Raw genomic sequence first — 14,789 nt, forward strand, 5'->3', positions numbered from 1 at the left:
TCTGAGCATGTGAGTGGGTCTCAGAAATACTAATGTGTTAAAATAAATGAGACTAAATTTTCATTTTATACTGCTTCCTCTGAGAAAACCCTGTTCTTGGATGAAGAGACGAAATGAGATAAAATTATGTCGTCTGTTTCTTAACTGTTGCCTGCACATATTAAAGTCATCTCTCAAAAACTACAAGATGGCAGAACAATCATATTTTAAAAAATAACTTTTAAATTTTTCATATTTTAAAAATAACTTTTAAATTTTAACTACTTTTCAGTTTTTGACCTTCTAGAATGCATTTGTGTCATGGTTTCTCCTCTAAAATAATGAGTATTGGAAACTTGCATTTAAATGAAAATTTACAGTGTTGCCTTATTACCTGATGCAGAGGATTATGAATATCAAGAGTAATACCAAATATTGCAAAAGCTTATACACTGCTTTAAGATCTCTTTTTTGTCTGTATCTTGAGCTGGTGGAAAACACATTTTCGGATCTGACTCCAGCTACTGGTGCAAGAAGTTATTGTCCACAGCAGTTGCAAACCGCACTTCTGTCAGTTACCAACTTTCCTCTTCTCATGCGGCTCTTCCAAACACTCCCTCAATGGATTCAGTCTCAACTAGTTGGGTCAGCTCGTGGACTAACAATTTGCTGTTTAGCTTAAATATTAGCCCATTAAGCCACTATACCTGACTGCGCATGAAGTAAGTTGGGGAGTACCCACCTGAACTGCTCTGCTGGCTGCCTGGAGGATGTGGTAAAATCCGGGAGGGAAAAGAGCCAGTTTGTCAGTAAAAAGCACACGTCATGAGGAGAGGAGGCTTTCCTCTCGGGGCCAGACCTGCGCTTGTCTTGCTTCCCCTCCCTCAGTCGCGGTGCCCTTTGCCGTACGAAGCTAAGGAACGAGCTCAGCATCTGCCAGACCTGCTGGAATGCCTCGTGCGTCCGTCCCGCTGCTTCCCAAGGGGGTTGTGCTGCTTCTCCGTGCAGTGACTACTGAGCTCTATCAGTTACGAATCCCTACCTGGTGGTGATCTGCAACAAATTTTTCTTCAGAAGATGCTGCTAATTGTCATAGCATGGAGTGAACAAAGATGCGAATATGATTTACGTGGTTAATACCACCACGGAGATGATTATTCAGTCACTGTTAACACTTTGAAAACATACTGCCCAAGGCAAATAGCTAACAAATTACCCAGACATTTTTCTCAGACCTTAGCCCAAATAATATTACTCTCATTGTAACTATGTTTGATGCCAAACACACAGTAATAATGCTCTGATCTTGTCCCAGAGAAATTGTGTCAGATAAATATCTGCTTCACCTGAGATTTAGCAGCTCTGTCATATACTGTTGGCCAACTGCAACTTGTACATGCCTGAACACGTTTTTTTTTTTTAAAAAAAATTTCCGTCCTCCTCCTGCCCAGGCAGATACTGAGCGCTGGCACCAAGCCGTATGTTAGCATGGAAGCACCAAACTGGCTGCAAATGGAAGAGAGAGTGGCTGGAAGGTCGGTCTCAAGCTGGATCGTGGCAACGGGGAGCGTCAGGCCCTACGTGGGGTCCGGGAGAGCCTGCGGGCCAGCGAGTGGCGAGACCCGCTTGTGTGCATGCGTCTGAGAGGAAGGGACGAGGGGATCCACGGGTCCTCACAGCGGGTGCGCGCGCCTGTGGGTCCGAGTATGGGGGCTGCAGTGGGGCTGCAGGTCTCCAGCCCTCAGATGTCCAGGCACCAGCAGCTGGGGACGCGGGGGCCCTGCTGGGTGCCTGCGGGCGGCTGCCGGAGGGATCCACGTTGTATGCACGTGAGTACGTACATATGCGTATTTTCCACTTATGGGCTTTCCTTACGGTCCGCTGGTGAGTGGACCAGCGTGAAGCCATCAGCGCCGCTCCTGCTTGTGCAAGCGCTGTTTTGTGTTCGCGTTCACCTGCGCGGTGGCTGCATTCGGGCGCATGCATGTGTATTTACGCGTTCACAGGTAGAGGCGTGCCGTGCGCCCGTGCGCCCGTGCGGAGTGCTGCTCCGCCTTGTCCTGGCTGGACCCGGGCACGCGGAGGTGGGGCAGCCCCTCTCCCGCGGCTCCGAGCCCCACTGCGCTTTTCTCGCGGGTGGGAAGGGCGTTCTGCTGCAGGGGCAGAGCAGCCCCCGGGCACCACCGCTCCCGCGCGCGCCCCAGCCCTGCCCCGCGCCCCGCCCCCTCGGCCGCGCCCCGCCCCCTCGGCCGCGCCCCGCCCCTTTCTCCGCCCCCCCCCCCCCCGAGCATAGCCCCAGGCCCCCGGAGGTGAGCGCCCCGCCCCTCGCCCGCGGCCCTCCCCGCCGCTGTTTACGACAGCGTCGTACGCATGTGAGGCTGCCAAGTCGCTGCTTTACGGCGCGGGGCGGCGCGGCGCGGCCATGGCGTCGGGGCCGGAGAGCGAGGCGCGGCTGGCGGCGCGCAAGGAGCAGAGGCGGCGGGAGCGGGAGGCGCTGCTGGCGCAGGTGGGACCCCCCGCCCTGCCCCGCCGGGCGGGCCCTCTCCTCCCTCCGGGCAGCCGTGCTGCGGCGCGGCCCCGCGGCGGCGGGACGCCTCCGGCGGCGGCCCCGGCCCCGGCCCGCCGGGGATCGGGGGCCGCGGCGCCGGCCGCGGCGGCGGGGCGCCCTGGGGAGCCCTTCCCGCTGGGCAGAGCGCCGTGCCCCGGCCGCAGGGACGGGCTGGCTTTCGTCACCAGGCAGCGAGGAAGAGGAAGCGGGACCTTGCTTTTCGCTTGGCAGCGGCCTCGTTACACATGTTGCCGTTTGCAGTGGTTTTGATCCGTTAAGCGTTTCACATCGCATTTATGTGTGTCTTAGTTAAAAGACGGTGTTTATAAGAAAAAAAAAGCAAGTCTAAACAGCAGCAGCTGTGCCAGAACACTTTTATTTGCCTTTTGCTCTCAAAGTTCACGAGTGTAAGAATAGTGAAAGAGCGTACTGTGTGGCATCTGAAGGCTGTGGGGAGCACTGGAGAGCTGTGTCCAGTTCTCAAGTACAACAAAAACAGGGAGCTGTTGGAGTGAGACCAGTGAAGAGCCGCAAAGAGGATTCAGGAATAGGAGCATCTGTCATGCAAGGAGAGTCTGAGAGAGCTGGGACTGTTCAGCCTGGAGTAGAGAAGGTTCTAGGAGATCTTTTCAAAATGTAAAGATACCTGATGGCAGGGTGTGAAGATGAAGTTAAACTCTTCTCAGTGGTGCTTGATGATGGGATGAGAGGCAATGGACACAAATTGAAAGACAGGATGTCCTGTCTGAATGTAATGAAACGCTTATTTACTTTGAGGGTGGTTTGACACTGGGATGTGTTGCCCAGAGAGGTTATGTAGTCTCTATCTATGGAAATACTCAAATGCTGTCTGAACAGGGTCCTGGGCCAACAGCTCTTAAGTAATTACTTGAGCAGGGGGATTGGTCCACGTGGCCTTCAGGAGTCCCTTCCAATTTCAACTAGTCTGTGATGTCCTGCGCCTTTGCTTTGGGAAGGACAACTGGGAGGCACAGTAGGTGTGATACTTTAGTTGCGTTGCTCCCAGATGCTCTACAGATTACAGAATTGACTGTGCTTTAGCAGTTCTCTTTCTGGAAAAATGAGAGGAGATGTTTAACTAGATTCACCTTAAGGAGCTCTTAGTTGCAGAGATACTGCAAATATTTAGCCTGTTCAGGTTGGGCTACAATGAAGGGAAGCTCGTTAACTCTGGTTACAGATACCTTTTTGTTTATTGATAGTTAGGACCACAAGCATTCAGAGGGAACGTTTCCTGTCTCTTCAGAAGTAATTCTCTCAAAATTACTGAGCTCACTAGAAAAACCAGGGAATAGCTGAATATACTTTTGGAAATTCCATATATGCAAAAATCAACAGATTATTTAGTAGATTTTGAAACAGTCGAAGCAATCAATTTTATTTCCACATTAGCTTTTTAGCTTTTACCTTTAAAACAAAGAAACTGAGGCGATTGCTTCTTGTTGATTTTTAATTACTCTTTCATGATTTTTGCTGGTTATGATTATCTTGCTCGTGTCATTTAAGAACCAGAAAAACCCTGAATGCCTTGATAGAGAGTTCTCTTTGAAATTTTGGAAACATCTTTGTGTAGTCTGGCTTTCTAACTGCATTGGTAAAGCACAGCAGCTGGTTATGTTTATCATAATGATCAGTAATCAAATAATTAAGTGTTGACATGCAAATTGTTATCAAGCTCCAGAAATAGCATCTTGTTTTGATATGTAGGATAGTTCATAACACCACTATTTGAGTTTGCGAGTTTAGAAAGAGAAAATAATCTGGATATTTCTGTAAATGCAAGAATATGTGTTTTTTTAGATGAGAACATAAATTCTCCTTAAAAAACAGCAATAATACAATCTTGAATTGGTGTCTGATTCTGTACTATGACATGACATTCTGCGTTTTGGTGTTGATCATCTTATTTTCTATAGTTTTTGATGGACCTGGATGATTCTTTAACACTTTCATGTCTGATTGATTTGATTTGGCCATTGCTTATATAGAAAGAAATTACTGGCTTTTAAGGGATGGGTGATAGATGGCAAATTTCTCGTGATGGCAGTACGTATTGATTAAAAGTACAAGTGTTTAGGTTGTTTAGATTTTGGGTGTCTTATGTTGATGTCTTAAGGACTGGGCTAGCTGTTCTGTCTTCTGAACTTGCTTAACAGAAAGTGGTTGCCCAAAGGAGTTGTTCCACACTTTATCCTCCTGTGCCCTTTCTCCCCAGGCTGTGCTTTTCTTTTTTCTTTTCTTTTTCTTTCTTTTTTTTTTTTTTTTTCCTTCTTTCCTAATATTAGCACTGGTAGCTTGCATGGCCTTGTAAGAGGGCTAGTTTGGAAGCCAGCTGCTAGATGTGCAGAAAGCTGTTCCCTGTTCTTGGTAGAATTTATCTTCTGTTGGAATAGTTCACTGAAGTGGCCAGGTCAATGCAAGGAGAGTGGTGGGACACACAGGTGGGAGTGCGGAGAGGAAAGGTGAGGAAGTGGAGCCTTGCCCTTCAGTGGCATGTAACCATTCAAGTAGCTCAACTGTCAAGCCATACTTAATCTCTCTTTGCTGTTTGTATTTGTCACTATATTGATATAGTTTTGGGCTATGGAGCTTCTTCTGACTGTTAGAGAAAAAATGGAATTTTTCTTTGTTTTGATGGAGAAGTTAGCTTTTGTACAGTGGCATTTTTCATTTTAGGATAAAGAGCTACAGATTGACTGCAGTTAATGATGGGACTCTATGTGGTCTTTTTAGTAGTATTGAAAATTCTCTATGCCCTTGCTGAGAGCTGAATTGATAATCAGAGTTTGGGTCAGGAAAGAGTGCTGGTCAGGGTTTCTGGGCACTGGAGAGGGAGTGATTTAGCCTCCCTTGCTAAAGTATGGCCTGATTCACTCAGGAAATCTTTCAGATGCTGTCATGTAACAACTTATGTTTATTGTGGAGCCTAGTGCTGCCACTGGCAGTGTCTTTGCTCTTTTATGATTTTTTATGGAGTGACATACTGTTTTGTAGGTTTTGGTATTTCTCTCTGGTGTATTATAGGCTATTGGGAGCAATTTTTATATTTAGCACAACAGATACTCTGGTCAACAATTGTGCGGGACTGGACAATTAGAGGACTCGAGCACCTCTCTGGTGAGGAAAGGCTGGGAGCACTGGGCCTGTGTAGCCTAGAGAAGAGAAGACTGAGAGGGGATCTTATCAGTCTCTGCAAATACCTTAAAGGAGGGTGTCAAGAAGATGGGGCCAGACACTTTTCAGTAGAGCCCAGCAACAGGACAAGAGGCAACGGGCACAAATTGAAATATAGGAGGTTCTGACTGAACATGAGGAAGAACTTCTTTATTGTGAGGTTGGCAGAGCACTGGAACAGGTTGCCCAGAGAGGTTGTGGAGTCTTCTCCGGAGATATTTGAAATGCACCTGGACACAATCCTATCTAACATGCTCTAGATGACCCTGCTTGAGCATGGGGTTGGACTAGATGATCTTCAGAGGTCCCTTCTGACCTCAACCATTCTGTGATTCTGTAGGACTAGCCTAAATGACCTGCCTCATTCCTGTACTGAAGAATTGAGAGAACTTTCCCTGAACTTAGTTTCCTTCCTCTTGCAGATGGGACTGTGAAATCCAAGATCTTTTGGCTTGTTTGCAGTAAAGACTTCAAAGAGTTTGCTCTGTCCACCTTGGCTAACATTGCTGCCATATTGCTGTAGAGTACTGTTTTTATAACAAATTACTAATGCTTCGCCAGCATTATACTTCACCTTGTGCCTGCTGTGCTCTTTGCCTGTTGCAAAGAGGACTATGAGTAAGTTTCTTAGGGTATCCCAGAAGTATGCTGTTGCAAAATGTTGTTGCGATGGTGACCTGAAATGTATCTAATGTTAAGTACTTGTCTATAAAGGTAAAAGGATAAATTGTTAGATATTTTTGTGTTAATGAACCTTCATTTGAAATAAATGCTTGAATTGCTTTGGATTGAGATGTGAAACTATTAGAGTTGGCCTCTATAGCATAGCAGAATAAATCCAACAGGGGACTTTAATTATAAAATGTAGAAAGGGAAGAAAAAATAGATGGATGCTAGTTAGCCATGCGTGATTATAAAAGACAATTAGAATAGGAGGCTAAGGTCTGAATCTAATAAAGGAAGTAGCTTAGATTTCCGCTCTTCTGCTCCAAGTGATGCTTGAAATAATTGGGGAGAGGAAGTGAGGGGAAAATCTTCCTTAACTATAAAAATGCAAATTGTAATTTGGTGGTGGAGGGAGCTAGATACATCCAGAGGCTATTAGCTGCTAGCATTCTAGCCATGTGTTAAATTGATAATTCAGGTCAAAATATAACTTCTTTAGTCTTTTATAAATCTCTAGGCAGCTTTTTAAAAATATTTTACAAATGGGTATTGTTAACGATCATCTATATTTTGTATCTTGGTCCAAGGAAAAATGAACTTTTGTCTTCTGCTTTTTGAATCTGTTTTTCTTTTTAACAGTCTGGTGGTAGTGTCACTACAGGTTCATCTTGTCCAATCCTGTGTCACCCAGTATTCAGGAGACCGCAGTCGGCAGTTTAATGATGATTTAGAGTCATTCTGTGTTCTGAATGTATATTTGCATACCTTAGAAATACGATCTTTTATTAGGATCATTCATTTCATTTACCTAAATGCTTGCCTGTATTTTTTCTGTTTATCATAGATCTAATAAAAAGTGTTCCTGCTCCTTTTATACCTTATTTTTAATATTAACATCATTTCACTCCATGTACATTTGGAAATTTGTTATTTTTGAAGGAAATAGTAGTTTTATTTGAAATATACTTTTTATTATAGCGAAGGCTAGGAGTTTAAATCACAAAAAAGACTAGCAGGTGAATAGGAAGAAAGCAGTGGAGAACAGATGACAAAGGATCACTTAAAGAATACCTCTCCCCCCAGAAGAAAATAAAATGGCTGAAATGTAAAGAGGAATGAGTTTGGGGGGCAAAAAGGAAAAATAGAAGAAAAGAAGTTAGTGATGCTAGAAAGATAACTTGTAAACACAGGATAGAGAGAAAATTTATTTTGTTTGATAGTATTCTAATGTATAAAACAAGCAGCCAGTTCCAAATATGCAACACTGTCACCCTTTGGACTGCTTAGTTTGCGAAATAGCTTCTAATTGAAGGACTTTGACAAAGGTTTTTCAAAGTTATGTATCTTATATGAACTCCGTTTTGGGATTTCTTTTTGTAGATGGGTGTAGACTAATCTTTAAGGAAAACACAGGAGTAATTTAGATTATTTAGTTAGTGGTGCTCAGTTGGAATATAATATTGATCTACCTTTGTATTTAATAGTACTGTTCTCTTGTTAAAATGGACACATTGGCTAAGGGACCATTGAAGTACTAATGTGCAAATCATATTGTAATTCTGATTAGGAATACTCATTTACAAACACATCGCTATCTGGCCCGTGATGTAAATTTAATAGAATTGTGTCAATTGCTACTTAATATTGCATGGACTATGTGAATAAAGGTTTGCTTAGTTTTGGGTAACCTTAATTAAAGGTTTTAAAATGGAATATGGGCAAAAACTGTGAAAGTGTTATCTATAGAACAAAAAAAAAAGAGAGGTGATATCAGATAAAACAGTTTGTTGATAAACCAGGTGATCAACTTGTTCTGATGCTTATCTTATCTCTGCTTGCCTTTGTGATTTGTTGCAGATAAAGTGAGAGTATGATTTCTTAGTTGTCTCAAACAGATGATATGCAGTGTTATTTTTGAGATTTTGAGTGTATCTATTTTGAGATTCTGTATTGTGTTTTATCTGGAGCTTATATTTGATATCTTTAAGATTGTACTGAGTTTTCAGCAGCAGTAAGAAAGAAATCTAAAAATACTTCGGGAGAAAATATGCAAATTTGACTTGATCTGAAGCAACAAAGTATTTTCTGCTTTATACAAGCAACATATTGATATATATTCACACATAGATGTAATCTCAGCTAACCGAGAGACTCCTGTAAATTCCTTGTAATGATAAACTGATGCTGTAGTTAAAGTTTGCCGGGTCTTGAAATAACTGGGAATTTAGACATTTCAGTGGTGAAAATACCAGATTGGAGAAAATAATTTTACTGTACAGCTAGAAGTAAAATAGTGCATTTATATTTAAAATGCTTGTGACCTGACAAGTGCGCAGAAATTGGGACACCCCTTCTGCTCGTTGTGCGTGACGTCTGCTTTTCAAGTGATTGTAGGGCGCAGATACGCTAGTGTGCCGTATTTGCTGCTCTGAGGGGGGGATACAGGCTTTCTGGAAGCCCATCTTCAGGGACTTTTAGTGTGGTACTAAGCAGCTGAAATTTACTGCCTAATTGGGCTGGTCTGAAGATTTTACTTCCTGATTTACAGTTTTGTGGTGACAGTTTTATTATAACATCTGCACCTTGGTTGTTTGCAAAACTAAAACTTAAATCAGCTTCTCACAGGACCATGAGATACTGGCACGGGATCTTTTCTCTTAAGGAAGAGAAAAATGCCATTACTGTAGGCCCACACCTTGTGTACAAAGAAAGACAAACCTGCATCTTCCAGTGTTAACTTTCTAGGCAGGAAACGGATGTATTGAATCTAATTCTATCTATTGTTTTGTTCATTTGTAAAGCTCAAAACTGCTTTGCTGCTGGAATGAACATTTTAACATGCTGTAACTCCTTCCTTTTCCCTGCCTTTTGAATTCAAAGGTATAGCATTCACTCAGTCCCTTGTTCTAGAGCTGGAAGTCCCAATAATTTCTGTCCACTTAAAATTTCTGGTTCTTTTTATTCTAGTTGACTTACATTAACTTGTTTCGATTTCTCAGAGTCTTTTCTTCTGAAATTAAGAGCCCTGGGGAACCTTCCCTTTTTGAGTTTGAATGCATTAGAAAGATCATCACCTTCTGGGGCTACTATGAAAGTAAAGGATGAAGCTTTAAAAGGGTGCTTCATTTAGGCACAGACGTGCAGTATTTTGACTTTTGTTCTTTGTTATTTTCAATATTGCTAATGACATTATTAAAAAAAAGTTAACATTCCTAATTTAAGAAATGGCTTTCATTTTTTTTAAATCTTATTTTTTAGATTGTATTTCTATCCTTGCACTGTTACTGTGAAAGAGCACCTACTAATGTTCTTTCTCCAAGCATCTTTTTCTAGCCATACAAAGGCTATTTTTTTTTTAGTAAGAAGTACAAGTGTTTTACTTAAGAAGGTGAACTTTCCATGAAACTTCAGAAGTTCTGCAACTAGACGATGCAGAACCCTGCTATCCTTCCCTAATGATTTAAGACTAGTAAAATTACAGGAAAAATAAATGCTGTAGTTTTCATTTTCAACCTCAAAAAGGGAGATCTTTCCTGAGAGCATAGACCTCTGCAATTCCAGATTTTTCACCTGGCTGAAGTGATTTCTGAAGCTGAATGTGTACAAAGATTGAATTGCAAACAGTTTACTTTTTAAGTTAAAGTTGGTGAGCAGTGCTTTGGGATCGAATAATTGACTTTTTTTGTTTTTTTTTAAAGAAATGGAAAATCAGAAAGCCAAGCCCACTTTATGATATATTGTGTAGTTTGTGAAGGTTCTAAGAACAGAAGGCTTCTCAAAAGGGAGAACAGAAGCTGAATGTCTTGTATCACCCTGTTATTTAGGATGATAGGATGATATCAGTGCTAGAAGATCTGCAGAGCTGTAGACAGAGGAAGGGAGGTGTGCAATACGGTTTAACTGAATTTCCCATTTAGCATGTAATCCTAAAGTGTCTTTAATACTGTCCTTTTGAAAGAAAAGTTCTCAGGAACAGTTCTTAAAATTGTATGCTGTTGTGTTATAGTGTGACTTACAAAGGTGTGTGTGTATGTAAGTAATGCTGCTGGAATTTGGCTGTTTTCTCTTCTGTTCACCTTAGGCCAAAATTACTTATGAAAAGGAACAGAGGCAAAAGCTGCTAAAGCATCTGCGAGGTGAAGATACATGGATGCTTGCTGATGTGAATGAACGTGTGGAACAACTGGAAAAGGTGAGGCGAGTGTAAATCGTTGAGTTGTATTTTTTTTATTTTTCAGTGCAAAAGAAAGCTTTGGGTAGTTTTAAGATAACCTAAAAAACCTCTCAGCTTCTAGTTCAAAGTTAGCTTTCTTAAACTGGAGATAAGCTTCTAGTCAGAAAGAGGAAAGACTTCTGTGCTTCAGTTACAACGTTAATTTCTACCAAATGCAGAAGAGCAAAAATTATGCTGGGAGAAGAATAACAGAGTATCCAAGGCTTTTTAGCAAGCTTTTGTGTAGAGGATCACCAGGAAAGCCCTAATGGAACCTCGGAGTATTCTGTTCTATGGTATTGATTTAAAGTCTTTGTAGGTATTTCAAAAAAGGACAGATGTATGTTGACACAGTGGTTCCTAAAGGAATTAGCTTTGACCCAAATAAACAGTGTGTAGAAGATGTATGTATAATTATAATGATTTAGTTTCAGTGAAGAGTGTATTTGGGGAGGGGCAAAAGACATCTGTTGATGTGAAGCATAAAAACTAGAAAAAGTACAGGAGAGAGAGTAATAGTAATGAATAAAATATGTAGCTATGTCCAGATGTGTGCAAGTTTTTCAGTGTGGGTTGCTTAGTAGATTGTGATCAGTTTTTCCTCTGTGCTGGAGATCTGGTTTAGTTGATTTCATTTACAGAACTTTACTTGTAGGAACATTCTGTGCAGAAGAAAAAGAAAAAGGATAAACATTCAAGAAAACCTAAAAAAGAAAAGAAGAAAAGCAAAAAACAAAAATCTGAAAAGGATGACTTTCTTAATAGTTCTTCAGTAAGTAAGAAATTTTAAAATGCTCCAGAAGACATTTTTTTAAAACCTGCATTCTTTTAATCTCTGTGGCCAGACATATCTAGTAGTCCTGCATCTTACTCTTACCATTTTCTGTTGGGGAAAAAGCTGTGGAAAAGTATATCTTTTTAATATACCAAGGATTTAATCATTTTAAAAGGTGCCATTATTTGAATGCCTCCACATTTTCTCATATTCTTTTCGCTCGTTAAGAACTAAGAGATTTGCAGTTTTTCATCAGAAAGAAATTGAAAAAAGTCTTTATTCTGGGAGAGAGCAGAAACTTTTTTTTTTTTTTTTTTGTAGTCAGTGGTATATATGATGGAACAATGTCTAAAATTGCGAATACTTGATTTTAACTCTGAATTACTGCTACCTTTTTCCATGGATGTTCAACTGTGACTTACTTGTCCATGAGTATGAAGGAAGATTCAAACTTGTGCATTTGAATCTGTATGCCTTTACTTTGAAAGGCATTGCAGCAAAGCAGTAAAAGAGACTTGATTGCAAATCAGGGTGCTGCTTTCTGACTGCTATCTGTAAAATGCTAAGAGGATGTGTTGGTACAAGTTAGGTAGCACTGTGATTTTCTTCTTAGAGAGTCTCTTTTACTGAGAGATTGATGTATGCAGTATGATGAGATTTCTTTCCCAGGGACAGATAACAGAACTGAACTGTATTTTTCAGGGTGGGGAAGTAACCTAAGCCACAAATAGGTCCCACGTTTCCTAAGGGAAGCATCAAAAAGCCTCAGATTGCATCAGTGAATTGCAGGATACAGCACAGTCCTGACTGATACCTTTAATCCAAAGTGTGTTAATTCCTGTGACAGATTCCTATAAATAACAGAGAAATTCTGTTCAATAGAGGACTGTTTGCTCCAAGCATAAAATCTCAGTGTACTGTTTGCAATTAGTGGGATATGGAAATAGGAGGAGAGAGAATGTGAAGTGCTTTATAACACATTGTGTTATTGGTTTTACATTAATTGTTTTTATGTAAAACATAATTGGTCATGAATTTAGAAATTTTGTATTTCTAATGCCATAAAAATTTTTTTCTTTTGTTTTTATTGTGACAGTTCTAGCAACTTTATAATTCTGTTAAACCACCAGTGTGAGCTAGAGTTCCTGCATACTGTGTTGATGTACTCATGAAGCCTAGTGTGAGGTTTTGATCATGAAGTAACAATTTCCTTGAGGAAAATATCAATATTATTTTTACTATCATTATTACTAAACTAATAAATATTAAATAATGCCTGATAATATGTATCAAGTTTGATTAGCAATGTGCTGTATTAGTATTTTGTTTTTATCAGTGTATAATAGAATATCATAACACTATACATCAAACTTGATATTTTTAGGATTCTTCGGTTGAGTGGGTTGAGTCAAATGCGTCACAGCCAGATAATACAGAAAAGGCTTGGAAGGTCGACAGGCAATCAGATACTACAAAAGAACCTTCCCTACAGGTGAGCAGTCTGATAACTACTTCAGAAATAAACTCAGCATAACCTAATGTGAAACGTGCTTGGGTTTTCTGAGAGCTCTTTTAAAATGTGTTGAACAAAAACTATTGAACAGAAAATGCCTGTTTGTGTCTAGCTAAATATTACATTTCTTTCACTGAAAGATATTTCTATCTGGTAGATATTTAGTACTTAACAAGGCACTAAACTTAATGTTGCTTTGTACTAGTTCCTATTATATTTTGAGCTTAATTTCCTTAATGAGTATGGATTAAATAACATGTCTAAACATGTTATTTTTCTTCCTGTTTAAGGTAGTTTTTCTACAAATGAGTGGATTTTGGTTTCTGTGGTGCTTGAACAGACATAAGGAAGTAAGGGGAGGTGCCAAACATATCAGCAACAATGTTTATGGAATTGAGGCCTCTTTTGGTCTTCCTATGTGAATTCTGTGCATGATAAGCAATGTTTATTCTGGAAAACTGAGTCATTCTGAATTAAGCTGCTGTGACTTTAATAACATAAGTGTAATCACATATTTATGACATTTTCTTTCAGTTGTATTAAAGCAATGATTTTGAATTTAGTGTCTAATTCCGTTGCTGAGAAGAGTCCCTGTTTCTTGGATCCTGGATTTGTGTATCTGGTTAAGAGAATTAAGAATATTCTCTGAATCGCATGTGTCATCTTGGAAAAGTAAATAGTAACAAAATATAAATCCTCCTGTATGTTCTGATAACATGATAAACACTGATTTCTCCAAATATTTGTCAACTAATGTCACTTGCTGTGTGTGCTCTGGACGTGTCTACATTTGGATGAGAAATGTGCTTTCAAAATAAATTTTCTAGTCATCCCTACTTCATATTTTGGTTCATATTATGATGCAGCATTGGAACACCTAAAATCGTTTCCTTTTGGATGAAACTAAATTGGAAAGTATGTTCTCAAAATACACCTAAGGTGCTCCATGGGATCAGACTTAGACTAGTCCAAAGCATGAAAAACAACAACCCACCTTTTGTCCCCCCAAAAAGAGGAAAGTGCAAAGAAAAAAAAAAAAAAAAAAAGAATCCAAACCAAGCTGCACATCTGAAATGTATGTAGTGTGGATATCACATCCAAAACATCAGTGTTTGTGTTTTTTAGATCCACCTCTCGTCCACCTCTCGTCCACTTTGCTTGTCTGTGTGGGCATAGCTGCTGTTAAATCACTTGAAAATAGTATGCTTTCCAGTTCCTTCTCTTAGAAGAGATCTGAGAAGTGGAATGCTGTGTTTCACCTCTGAAACTCTCTAGCATATTGTCTAACATCATCATTTTTAAGCAACAGAGAAATAGTGTGATATATAGCGTCTGTTCAGATTGACGTCTCAGGCTTGAACCTTACGTGAAGAGAAGTGAAGACACTTTCACGAGGACGTGTCTGAAAATAGGTGTAATCTTTACATTTTGATTGCTAGACTGTTCACAGAAGTATTCCAAATACTTTTTTTTGCAGATAAATTATTAATTATGCATATGTCACTGTTTTCTTTTGAGGCCTCATAAATATTTCAGGTGTATGAAGGAGGAGTGTTTGAGGTATCAGATTTGGGTGGATATATCACTTCATTGAATATGAAGGTTTTTTTTTTTTTTTTTTTTTTTTTTTTTTTTGGAGACTTTGGAGACTCTAGGTTGTTAATATGCTGCTTTCCTTTAGAAAGTAGCCCTCATCTTTAAAATATCCTCAGTCTGGGTTTTGTAAATGCAGTTTTCGATCTGCTGTTGTGGTACATATGAATTTAGGTGTGTGAGTGTTTAATTTTTCAGTGTGGTTAGGTGCCTGTACATCAGATCCTGAGAACTATGCTCAGTGATGGATTGTAAATTTTGTATATGCTAAAACAGACAAAAGTCATAAAACCAGAAGTAGCAAGAT

The 14,789-nt window shown here is 40.2% G+C and overlaps 1 protein-coding gene across 2 annotated transcripts in view; it reads left to right on the forward strand.

Annotated features, from left to right (window-relative positions):
* Positions 1 to 1,771: 1,771 nt before the first annotated feature.
* CWF19L2 (CWF19 like cell cycle control factor 2) overlaps positions 1,772 to 14,789 on the forward strand; it is an 80,173-nt gene continuing 67,155 nt past the window's right edge. Inside the window, exons 1-4 of one of the 2 annotated variants that reach the window (XM_062577516.1) lie at positions 1,772 to 1,812; positions 10,470 to 10,580; positions 11,257 to 11,373; positions 12,761 to 12,868. In XM_062577516.1, the coding sequence (XP_062433500.1) occupies positions 10,539 to 10,580; positions 11,257 to 11,373; positions 12,761 to 12,868 (267 nt within the window). In that variant the 5' untranslated portion in view covers positions 1,772 to 1,812; positions 10,470 to 10,538. Of the gene's footprint in view, positions 1,813 to 2,388; positions 2,486 to 10,469; positions 10,581 to 11,256; positions 11,374 to 12,760; positions 12,869 to 14,789 lie in introns of those variants that run through there. The other variant, XM_062577507.1, reaches the window with a different exon arrangement.

Source organism: Rhea pennata, chromosome 1 (genome assembly GCF_028389875.1).
Source record: "Rhea pennata isolate bPtePen1 chromosome 1, bPtePen1.pri, whole genome shotgun sequence".
NCBI lineage: Eukaryota > Metazoa > Chordata > Aves > Rheiformes > Rheidae > Rhea > Rhea pennata.